The sequence below is a fragment of the Wasmannia auropunctata genome, unplaced genomic scaffold (assembly GCF_000956235.1).
Source record: "Wasmannia auropunctata unplaced genomic scaffold, wasmannia.A_1.0 LD336103.1, whole genome shotgun sequence".
Lineage (NCBI taxonomy): Eukaryota > Metazoa > Arthropoda > Insecta > Hymenoptera > Formicidae > Wasmannia > Wasmannia auropunctata.
Genome location: NW_012026787.1, coordinates 1,607,306 through 1,620,003, shown reverse-complemented (window position 1 = coordinate 1,620,003; position 12,698 = coordinate 1,607,306). Strand labels below are relative to the sequence as shown.

At 31.1% G+C, this 12,698-nt stretch overlaps 1 protein-coding gene across 4 annotated transcripts in view; it reads right to left on the bottom strand.

Annotated features, from left to right (window-relative positions):
- Window positions 1-3,148: 3,148 nt before the first annotated feature.
- The window catches only part of LOC105457648, a 16,558-nt gene continuing 7,008 nt past the window's right edge, over window positions 3,149-12,698 (bottom strand). For all 4 annotated transcript variants that reach the window (XM_011702457.1, XM_011702444.1, XM_011702450.1 and 1 more), the window contains 4 exons: window positions 6,566-6,690; window positions 6,047-6,310; window positions 3,577-3,702; window positions 3,149-3,432 (listed from right to left, as the gene is read on the bottom strand). In XM_011702457.1, the coding sequence (XP_011700759.1) occupies window positions 3,237-3,432; window positions 3,577-3,702; window positions 6,047-6,310; window positions 6,566-6,690 (711 nt within the window). In that variant the 3' untranslated portion in view covers window positions 3,149-3,236. The remainder of the gene's footprint in view (window positions 3,433-3,576; window positions 3,703-6,046; window positions 6,311-6,565; window positions 6,691-12,698) is intronic.

Genomic DNA, 12,698 nt, shown 5'->3' with positions numbered 1-12,698 from the left:
TTCAGACGTGTGCTCTTCCGATCTTTTCATATCGTGTCACATTAAAGAACTCAGTATTCAAATGTCCATAAATCTACTCTTATTAATGATTTGTAAAATTACAATAGATTTAAATATTATAATAGATTGTAAAATATATGGATGCAAACAATATATTGATATCTTTATTATCCTGCTTGCTTATAAATATAAAAATACGATATATTTTGTTTACACATATATAATATACATATATACGATATATTTTGTTAAAATATGATTAAAATATACTATATTTATTAAAAAACATACTATCATGGTCAACATTTATTAAGAAAATCATTTAATCTTTATTCAGAATTTCTTTTTATCGGATTTTCCCATTTTTTGTGAAAAAAAATATTTGTTATACTTTAATAGGATTGTTCCACGTCTTTCCATGTCCGATCGAGCTCAACTTTTACACAATTTTTTTTTTACCAAATGGAACGACTTTAAAGGACGCCGTGAAAAAAATTCGAAAAAAATTTTTCACCAAGTACAGGTAAAGTTCACTCTAATGTGTATACATACATATGTAGGTATATATACGTTACATATAGAGTAACGGCACTAATACACCCTAAGAATAAAAATTTATATTTGAGTATCAGGAAAGACCGTGGAAAGTTAACTTAATAAATGAAAGCTTAAAACACCAACACGGTACAAAGTGGATCTTGGTGTTTCCATATAATATTAGTGTGAATCTTACAATTTTAGATTCGTATAACACCACGTGGCCGCAAATCGCATGCATCTCCGTAGCTCCGAACCAAGTAGTATGAGATATCACAATTAAATTGCCAACGGCAATCTAATAAATCGATGCTCAAAGCATCAAGTCCCTGGACGTATACGTTCGCTCAAACATATGTATATACATATATATATATATATATATATGTATATATATAATGAATTTACGCGGCTTGAAAACGCGCTAGATTGTTTATTGCAATGAATGTTATCACATGCCTTGGTGGTCTAAAGGTAGGACGTCCGTCCGGCAAATATGGAGATCCGGGTTCGATTCTTAGCTGAGAACATGAGGTGATATTTTTTCGCAATAAATTCTGGTTATACTGTGGTTTATGTATTGAGGTTGATGTATAATTATAGTCAATTATAGTAATAAGTAAAAGTGCAGTTAAATAGCGCGCGCGAAGCGTGCGTCTGTAGTGCTAGTATCAGTAAAATGTGCAGTATTGTTTCTAATAAATGAGAAACAATTGACAATTTATAAAGTTAACACAAATACTAAAGACTCTTGTGATATGTGTCATTCGATAGAAAATACAATAATTATTTAAATATAACAAATTATCTGGGGAACTAATGCCTAATCCCTAGTGCTTTTACCCTAATATTTTTTTCTACGTACAATACAACTTTTCATTCTTTCATTCTTACATTTAGATTCATAGATTTTGCATGTATCTTCTCTTTCATGTAGAGAATTGTAAGCTTGTTTTTATTAAAGTATAATTGCTTTACGTAATGCAATGTTTAAAAATTAGGAAATTATTTTTAAGAAAGTTATGTATCTTATGGCGCTATAAGTTCTAAGAAGAAGTTATTCTTAGGATTTATTCCAGACCACGTATTCGGATTTCATAACCGATTAAAAAACCATACGTTAATATCCACGAAATAAAATAACACGTTTCGTGTACACGACGCTCATTTATGAATTAAACGCTATCTGTCTAATGACTCTTTATTGTAATTATAATCGACAATTATTAGGAAAAACCTATAAACGGTAACATTTCTATTTATACAAATAAAATATGAAATCACGAAAATGTTTCTACGCATTATGCGAAATTGTGTCCGATTCAATCTCGTTCGACATGATTGCCTTCTATTAAATAGACATACACATTTCGCGATTTGTTAGCCTATTTCATTAAACATTGATCATTGTTCGAAGGATCAAGGTTAAATGTCTTGATCAAATAAATCATATACATATATGCTACTTATCGTTACTAATTGAGATACAGGGTTGGGAACGTTACAAAAAAAGTAACGCGTTACCGTTATTTTTTGTAAAAATAATTCGTTATCGTTACTCGTTACTAATTTTAAAAAGTAACGCGTTACTGTTACTTAAAAAGTAACGATTCATTACTTTTTTGTAATACTAAATAAAATAAAATAAAGTTCAATTAGATTTTTAATTTATATTTTTATATAATTTATACTATATTTGATAATCATTATTAAATATAATAATAAATATTAAAACTTGAAACTTTTTAAACTAGCCTGTATGTAAAGCAGGTTTTTCTTTATACTTATTTTTATACAAAGTTAGATTAAATTTAAACATTAACGTTGTTATTATTAAGAGTGCATTCTAATAATCACTGATATTAGTATTGAAAATTTATAGTATTATGTAATGTGAATTATAGATTTTCAATACTGGTAGTGGTTATCGGAATATAGCCTAAGAGGTACAGAGTACGAAATATATTTTTCAAGAAATAAATTAAAAATATATTACAAAATAAGAAAGTAAAACGATAAAAAATTAAAAAGTAATGATAAAACGGCAAATTCGTTACTGTAAAAATGTAACGATGTTACCATTACAAATAGAAAAAAGTAACGATTGTATTGAAACCAGTAACAGTGGAATGAAAACAGTAACGGCGTTACAAGTAACGCATTACTTCTCAACCCTGGAAATACTATGTATATATTTTTATTGAATAATGTTCGATATATCGATATATATTCTAATTAAACAATTGTCGCTACATTTATATTCATTGCGTAAATTATTCCGAGGTTTTGGATAAAAATTATGAATCGGCTGGAATCTTTCAAGCAAATTGATCAGTGTGAACATATGGTAACGGTTCTACTATAATATATACCTTTTCTTGTTTTCTAAAAAACAATATTAATACTATAAATGCAATTCGACCAATTTTAATGAATCGTGAAAATAATAATAACTATCATCTTAATAAATTGTATTATAACATAAATAAGAAAAACGAAAAATTATTACAAGACATAAAAGAGGACATTGATCAATTAAACAATTAAATCATATATGTATTTGAAAAGAAGAATAGAAAAGAGCGATTCCTTGTTGAAGGGTTAATATTTCTTATTGATTAAATGCATTAAGAATGAATGAATAAGAGTTTACATGGCACATCATGACGTTTTGCTTGTCAAACTCTATGTTAATCTCTTCAGTTTCGACTACCAGATGAGGAGAACTTGCTGCTGTTGACAGGATCGCATCTACATACGCAGCAAGAGGGGAAAAGGAACCAATCCATAAATATACCCTTACAATCATTGTCCGGGTCATATGCGAGCAATCTGTGCCACTTGTACTTCTGCTCGCATCCACAGTCCCCGCTGCATCGATTTGTTTGCGTTTTCCTAGAAAAAAAAAATACAATCTATGCAGTGCTTATTTTGTGAGAATCCGTATCTATCTACAATATATATCCATAGTATGATGAACATTTATAAAAAAAAGCACATAGAATAATCAAAGACGCGGAAAACAATCGTTTTACTTACGAGCACACTTCCTGATGTATCGCTTGCTCAAAATGTTGAGTATTCACAATGGCGCGAATCTTTCCAGCGCTATTGCTTGCCCAGTAAGGAGTCACGATTTCAACTTTCGATTCGCACGCGTCAATTCTGCAATTATTTTACCATGATAGTATTTTATATTTATATTTATTTTTAAGCTATTCGCACGTGAACATCCGTAATGCATTACGTTACGTACTGATCTTAAACTTAACAGTAAACTTATGTTATCGCGCAAAGAAAATCGTAACGTAACGTTTATACGATATGATTATACGTGAACAGGAACAGCTGTAAACATTTTTCATATTTTATAGTAAAGAAAGTTATATAGCCGAAATGTTTAATTTAATTAATTAATATTTTATCAGTTTACGGATACCATTACGAGTTCATGTGCGGATAGCCTTAATTATTCCGCTGCAGTAAAAAAAAAAAGAAAAACAGAGGGGAAAAAAACATTTCCCTACTCCGCGAGTCCGATCTAGAAAAAGGTACGTGAAGTCGATTACTCGCATTTTATCAAAGTTCATTGTACCATTGTCGTATTGATCTGTTGTCGTAGTGACTTATTTGCGATGCCGATTAGTTCTTTCATTGCGCTTACTTTGTGAGCGACTGTAATTGGATATTTTGACAATTGTACGTATCGAGGGGGGAAGGGAGTTAATAGTATAAATAATGTAATTATAGGATTTAATAATGCAGTATGAGATTTTATAATATTGGATTGACAAATAAAGTTCGGTTTTTGCTTCAATGCAGGTTTATTCCGATTTACTCTTTTTTCCTCGGTGCTATTGCACAACTTGAATGTGCATTTGTTTTGCACAACCTGTCTATGACTTTTAGTGCGTGGGTAACTTCAGTATTATTACTTGTTGTGAAAATAAAAGTAAATAACGTGCATTATCGCCATATTTTGCTTTATTATTTCAAAAAAGGTAAACGAGCTACTCATAAAAATGTATATCGTGTATATGGGGATGATGCTTTAACAGAGCGTATATGCTAAAAATGGTTTGTCAAATTCAGTGCTGGAGATTTCGACATTGATGCTTCTCGCTCTGGTCGCTCGACCGAGGTTGATTCAAATGATATGATCATCATCGATAAAAATCCATCCCAATCGGTGCAAAAGATTGCTACGACACTAGATATATCCCATACAAACATAGAAAACCATTTGCGCCAGTTGGGATACGTCTCAATGTTTGGGTGCTGCATAAATTAACCAAGGCCAACTTGGTTAATCCATCTGCGATTCGCTGCGAAAACGCCAAGAAAACAACCCATTTTTGAAGCGGATGATGACCAGCGATGAAAAATGGATTAGTCTACGATAATGTAATGCATAAAAGATCGTGGAGACATAACAATGGACCACCACAAACAATCTCGAAGATGGGATTGCATCCGAAGAAGATCATGCTCTCCGTATGATGGGATTACAAAGGTGTCATCTATTACGAGCTGTTACCGTCGAGCAAAACGATTGACTCAACCATATACTGCTCGCAATTAACAAAATTGGACTAAGCAATCCGCACAAAACGTCCAGAATTGCAAATCGTAAGAGTGTTGTCTTCTACCACGACAACGCCAGACCCCATACATTATTGACCACTCCGAACAAATTGATTTAGTCTTGGTTGGGATGTTTTGCCTCCTAAGTATTCACTAGACCTCCTTTCAACTACCATTTATTCCGGTTGTTGCAGAACTTTATGAACGGAAAAACTTTCAAAGATGAGGAGATCATCAAAGACTCAAAAGACATCTGGATTGGTTTTTCGCCAATAAGCCCAGACGTTCTACGAACGCGGAATAATAAAATTGGTGAAAAGATGGCAAGAGGTCATCGATAAAAATAGGCAATATAATTGATTAAAATTCATTTTGTGTATCAATAAAATTGTATTATATTTTATCCTAAAAAAACCGAACAAACTTATTTGCGAACCCAATATATTTAAAATTATATGTTAAATGCGCGTTAACCATGTTTTATAATAAATACGTACGTACGGGTCAGCATTTATAATAATGGGACATATAATAATAGACATAATAGTTAAATTAGATCGTTATAATGAATAACACAATCAAGTAGAGAAACGTCAACAACTGGATCCTTGCGCCTAATAATATTTCTAAAAATTCCAAATACATTTTCAGTTATTTAAATAGAGCGCTGATTATTATCGAACTTGCAGAAAATATCATAAATAATAGAAAGTTAGAATAATAAGATCACAAATTAAATTAGAATTTTTAATTTAATAATAATGATACTATAAACATTTTAAAACACTGCAAAAAACTTATTGCAAGAAATATAATAATAAATCTTTCTAAAATATTCAAACAACAGCAACAGAAAACATAAATTATATATGTATATGGAGTACAAAATAATAATAAAAGCAGAAGATTAATTTCTGATTGTTACCTGCCACTCTCTGTGCTGCGATTTTTTCCGAAGGACTGTCTAATATTTCTATTCTTGTTAAAATACTCTTCGCCAATCTCGCTTTCTATATGCGAGTTATCTCTGGGCCCGCCATCCGGGATATCGTGCTTTCGCGCTTCTCTACTTTTTCGTCGCGTTCTAGTACGATGACCATGTTCACTCGATCCTGGATTCATCTCAAAATCACCATACATCCTTTTCATCAACGCTTTATTTTCGTCAATAAAACGTTCTATCCGTTCTCTGCAACAATTGATTTACTTAACTTATTCACATTAGTCAATTTCACGTTGTCTTGAGTTTTCTTAAGCTTTGTATCTACTGTTCAAAATGTAATTTTTTAATTTCTTCGCTATTAAAAATTTCGAAGCGATTTCTAGCGTCGTGCATACAAGGTTTTATTTTCATCACTAATAAGTTTTGTTTAACTGTAGTCAGGTAATAACATTATCTGTAAGTGAAAATTAAAAAATAACAAATAAAATTATTTCTACGCACATTGGATATGTGTTTCCAGCGGTTGGACAGAACAATTGATGATATTTCTTGATACATGGTGTGCCTCGTATCAAGTCTCCTCTCAGTTCGACACCCAAGGCTACCGAGAGCGCAGTCCACAATATCTACGAATCAATACTTATTACTTACAAATGTATGCTGCAAGGCAGTACAGAAAAAAGATATATGATCGTCGTTGTATTTGATATAAAATTTGTTACCATAATCGCAATTATTTAAATTTTGCAATAAAATTCAAAACAATAATATATTCTTTTTTATAAAATACGGAAAAATATTAATACATAATAAATACGGAATAAATCCATTTTTAAAAGAATTTATTGTTAAACAATTTTTCATCTTCAATAATGCAGTTGTTGTAACGAAACCGTCACTGCTTTGATAGCGATATAAAGATCGGTCAAGTAATTTGCAGACTTAATAAAATTATTTTCAAGATTATTTCAAATAAAACTGTTCTTTTGCAAATCTTTCTGCCGCTATAACTTTAATGATATTTGTTACAACAAAATAAGCTACATATATAAGAAACATCCTTGTTCCTTATATTCACGTATACCAAAAGTTGGTATACTAATTATAAAGATTGCCTTCCTACGTTCATATCTCTATTCAACTTTATAATCAACATCTAGTCAGTAGGCGTCATTCATAATACCAGAGAATTCTAATGGTAATCACATTCATTGCCCATGAGAAATGAATCATACAGCGTAAACAGGCTAAATCAAAACTACCTGTATGCGAATCTGAATCTAAGAAAAGTATTTCTCTCTTTCTCTCTCTCTCTCTCTCTCTCTCTGTCTCGGTCGTTCAAGATACGGATCAAATTTAAACTTTTGCTGAGGCATCTGATCTTTTTCTGATTCCGTACACGCTAACTCACCATACTTGTACCTCTTCTACGTGGATTATGTATAATTATATATAATTGATGACAATGATAAACTAATATCGTATGACCAGCAAGACGTCTCATTTCTGTCGGCACACCAACTTATTAGTATTACTTACAAAATCCGAATCAATCGCTCTCACAGAAAATCGATAGCTGTTCGTGATTTTCGCTCTTTTAATGAGGGGTTCTTTTGGAAGAGCTTGAATTGTATGACTACAGCACTTTGTTCAATGCCAAGAACGTAAATAAAAAAAGGTGGAGATTCCTAGCCAATCAAAGAGCTGTATTAGCATCTTAAGACATTACTTAAGACGGTCTTGAAATAAGAACCGAACTATGAATATCGACCATACTGTCTCTCCAACACATTTATCGTCTTCATGGATTACGAATCACGGTAAAAATGGCAGAAAGGGACAGAGCTCGGAGAAGACGGGGCTTAGACGCCAATCATGTCACGTTGAAGAGATTGAAGAATATGATCCGCAAGAAAAAATTCTATCAGGATACCTTTTGTAATTTGAAAAAACCCAATTCCAGCTGGAAGAAATTAAGGCATCTCGGTTTAATCAAATCAAGAACAATAGATAGAAAATTGCTTTTTTTCTTTTGAAGAACTGAGCGAATTTTTCGCGAACCAAGATTCTATTGAGGTCAGGGACGGCAATCCAGCTGACATCTATCTTGGGGAAAAAATATATGATGACTCAAAATTTTATTGGAACCACATTAAACCTTGCCAAGTAATCAAAGCATTATTGTCTTGTAAATCTGAAGCGATTAGTAAGAATGGACTAGCACCTAAACTTCTGTAGATAACTTTTCCCTGCATCCTGCCAGTAATAACTCACATCTTTAATTACTGTCTCACAGCCGGAGTATTTCAGACTAATCTCTATTTTATGTTCAGTCTCCAAGGCTTTGGAGCGCCTGGTCGCTGAGCAGATTAATGGCTATTTAAAGAACTATAACTATACTCCTCTGGTTCAGAATTAGTGTGCCTACAAAAAAGATTTCTTTATTCAGATTGCACTGATCAGAATCTTGGACGACGTTAGGTGTGCTGCGAACAGGAGAAATGTTACGATTGCGGTTTTTAACTTCAAGAAAATTTGACAATGTATTTATCATTATAATTTAATTAACAAACTCAGGAACCATGATTTCTCGTGTTCGGCATTACAATGGCTGTGTGCTTATTTATTCGATAGAAGGCACGACTGTGCGTAATCCGAGCACTGAAGCGTTATCGTTGGACAGAATTCTTTCATTTGGTGTCTCACAGGGATCGCTGTTCGACTTTTGTCCTGTATTTACCTTTTTTAGTAGGTTATTTAAGTACTGTAAATACAATGTCTATTCCGATGATTTACTGATTTATTTTTATGCGAAGCCGAGATATATCTGTGATTTTCAATATTAACGATCAGGATATTCGTGACATTGTCCAGTGTGCAACTGAAAAATAGACTGTAAAAATAGATTGATTGCTAAATCCTAAGAAGACTATGGGTATGATTATGAACATTACAAGATATGTGAATTGAATGAACTGTGATATTCTGCCTCAAATTTATGTAAATAACAATGCTATACCGTATTCAAACAGTGTTAATTTATATTTGAACACTATTCTTGCGAATAATCTTCAGTAAGAAAGGCAAACCGCCAAGACAATTTCCAGAGTCAATTCTTCATTGCTTTGTAAGCAGTTTCTATTGCAATTACGGATAAAGCTTATTACGACATTAATCTTTCTGCTAATTGCTTACTAGCTGTTCTTTAAACGGATATCACTGAAAATAAACTTATGTACATACATTTACAGAGAAATCTAAATGTTCATGTTAAATTTATTTTTGGAACCAGATGAGATAAATATTACTCCTTATCTTAACAAATTATGGGTTGGCTTTGAATCGAATCCAGACGATGGTATTTTGTAGAATGTATGATTCATAGAATAGTATATATGAATATGAATATATGAATATGAATGTATGATTCATAGAATAGTTTTGATAGCAAGTAAATTATGTATTTATTATCTTTTTTGTTTGTTATCTATTACAGAAAATTCTTGTCCATTTCATCAACGTATAAATCGAAAAAATCGGCAGTGATAAATAAGAAACTCGATTATGTCATCATTATATAAATTTCCATAGAAAAAAAATACTAAAATAAAATGATTAATACACGCATTTTCTCTTTCTCTCCTTCTTTTTCTTCTTCTTCTTCTTGTTAACTTCATAACTTGGTGATAACTAACTGATTTACTTGGTGTTGAAGAATATGAGGCTTTAGGCTATTTATTGCAATTTTCAATTTAGCGTGATAAGTCTTCGCAAGACACCAGAATTCATAACTACTTGTATCTACCTATATATCGCATTGAAGATCTTTTCGTTACAGCAGCTCTGGCTTCCCGTAAATATTCGCGTAAATATTCGTGTCTTGTTAATTTTCAGTGTAATCTCTATGATTCTCGATAATATCCATTACTCGATAATATCTCTTATGAAATAGACGATTTAGAATCACTTACTCATTTATTCATGCTTGCTTATATCTATGTATATATATTCATTTATCTTCATCTATGTATATTTTTTACTGTTTTATTTTATAAATTGGTTTGAGCGCTTGAGAGAATATCATCCTATGTGGAGCGTGTAATAAATAAAGCTATTTATCTTTTACACGCACGCACGCACGCACGCACGCACGCACGCACGCACATACACACATACACACACTTTTTTAAGCGTGTGAAAAAAGGAAGGCGAAAGTTCGATCAAGAAGCCGGATTACTGAATGCGAGAATATTTATGATGACTGGATAAAAATCGCTTCATGTTCAGGTTTCCTTTCGCCATCCTTTAACGTTATCTTGCATCGTTCATGTAGAGACGTGACAAATGAGAGGTTTTTAAAATATGTTGTCCTCTGTTGGAAACGCATAACAAGACAAGAATAGATGACTAATGGAATTAATCAGGGAAACTCATTATTAATTGTAAGCTGTAATAAAGATAACGATTAATTTAAGAAACTCCTTCGAATATATGATAAATGGACGTGTACACATCCGCGGAAAGATGGCGTATTATAATATAATTTTGGTAGTTTATATTAAATAACTCACTTGTCTATTCAATCTCTCATCAAATTAGTCGATTAATAAGAATATTCACAATGCTTACGAATAATTTATGTGAGAAAAAGTTATGAAATTAACAAGAAGAAGAAGAAGAAAAAGAAGGAGAGAAAGAGAAAATGCGTGTATTAATCATTTTATTTTAGTATTTTTTTTCTATGGAAATTTATATAATGATGACATAATCGAGTTTCTTATTTATCACTGCCGATTTTTTCGATTTATACGTTGATGAAATGGACAAGAATTTTCTGTAATAGATAACAAACAAAAAAGATAATAATACATAATTTACTTGCTATCAAAACTATTCTATGAATCGCACCAGATAATAAAAAATTTTTATTACATGTTATGTTATCATTATTATTTTATGTGCCGATGCAAATGTAAATGTAAATGGTCAAGCGTGTATGATGTAAATGAACAAGTGTTCATACACGCTTGAATAGCTTCAGTCCTATTTATTTTAAGATTTAAATTAAGATCTTTCTTTTAGATTAGAGCTTTCTATATGTCTAAAATATCTAAAATATGGATACAATTTCATTTGAATATTAGTTGGAAACTGAAAACAGAAGATACTACTAGAGAGAGTAGAAAGTACATCTATTATGTAGTATGTTACATGGATATTATACAAGAATGGCGTATAAACTAACAGCTAAAAAGAAATATGAAGGACGCAGACGTTTCTCCTTGACTTTCTTTATGAAACGAGAGACAGTAGTGATGACCGAGAGATCGATTAAAAAAAAATTATTACACGCTTTCTCAGAACGATGTGGCGCTTGATTAAACTTGTGATATTAGATCTGGAATGTTTAATAATTTAATTTATTTAGAACAAGATTACATGTTAAGATCATATTAATTACATATGTAAAGCAAACACTTTGAATGTGAAGGAAAAACTAATTTTAAGTTTTAAACGAGAAAGAAATTCTAGCCTTTTCAAATATAAATAGTTTTTGAGCCAGATTACGATTTAATTGCAACAATAAATATTTATTAATCAATCGTAACAGAGCTTGTGAAAATAAATAAAGAAGATATAAAGATACAGATTCACACATACACACATAAAGAAATTAAGAAGCATTGCATAAATGCAAAATTTGCTCCTTAAAGTAAGTCATTAACTAATAATTTGTTCGTAAAAGGCTATCTATTGTGTTATGAATCAAGACTGATTTTCTGGTTTAGACTAGAAAAACCGGATTGCCATTGCAATAATTCATTCCGCTAAAAAAGAGATAAAAAGTTAGATTTTTCGACCATGTAGTTTGTCCTTTTTCACTCTTAAAAAATTAAATAAAAATTGATTTATATTTACAGTATAATTTATAGTAAATATATTCTTTTTTATAAGAGTACATAGGGTCGCATTTATAAAATTTGCGCTCAGGATCTTATGATTGTCAAATCTACTAGCCTCCTTCTCTTTGAAAATAAGCAATAAATAATTAAATAACATTTTTGATAAAATTTATTATTAAACTATTACTAAAACACATTTAGTAACAACAACAAATGATTGAAAAATAGAATATTTTTATATAAAATCTATAATACCTTAGAGTAACTCCGGTATACGTATACGCCGCACCTATTATAAGAACTTAATTTATCAGATATTATCTATTATGTATAAGGTAAATAAACTATACCAGTAAAAATTTTATGCAGTCTACTATTATTTAAAAAAAATATTAGGAATCCAAAATATTTATTTTTTTAAATGTGTAAAAAAAATATCTTTAAATCCTTGCATTTTTGCCGTATATTCCATAGGGGTGAGTTATATGACTTCTCACGGGTGGAATAAATGACTTAAAAAATATACAAATAATAACAATAAATGACACGTGAATTAACAACGTAATGATAAATATACCGATGAAGGGAGGCTGCTCCAATGATCTTGCCCTTTATATACGTTGTCAAGGGCATGACCCCAAGTAATCTTCAGGTGGTTTTAGCCGTCGCTCGTTATTCGTTAAAAAGTTATTAACAAAAAAAGTAACAAAAAAAATAATACCAATGGGGGG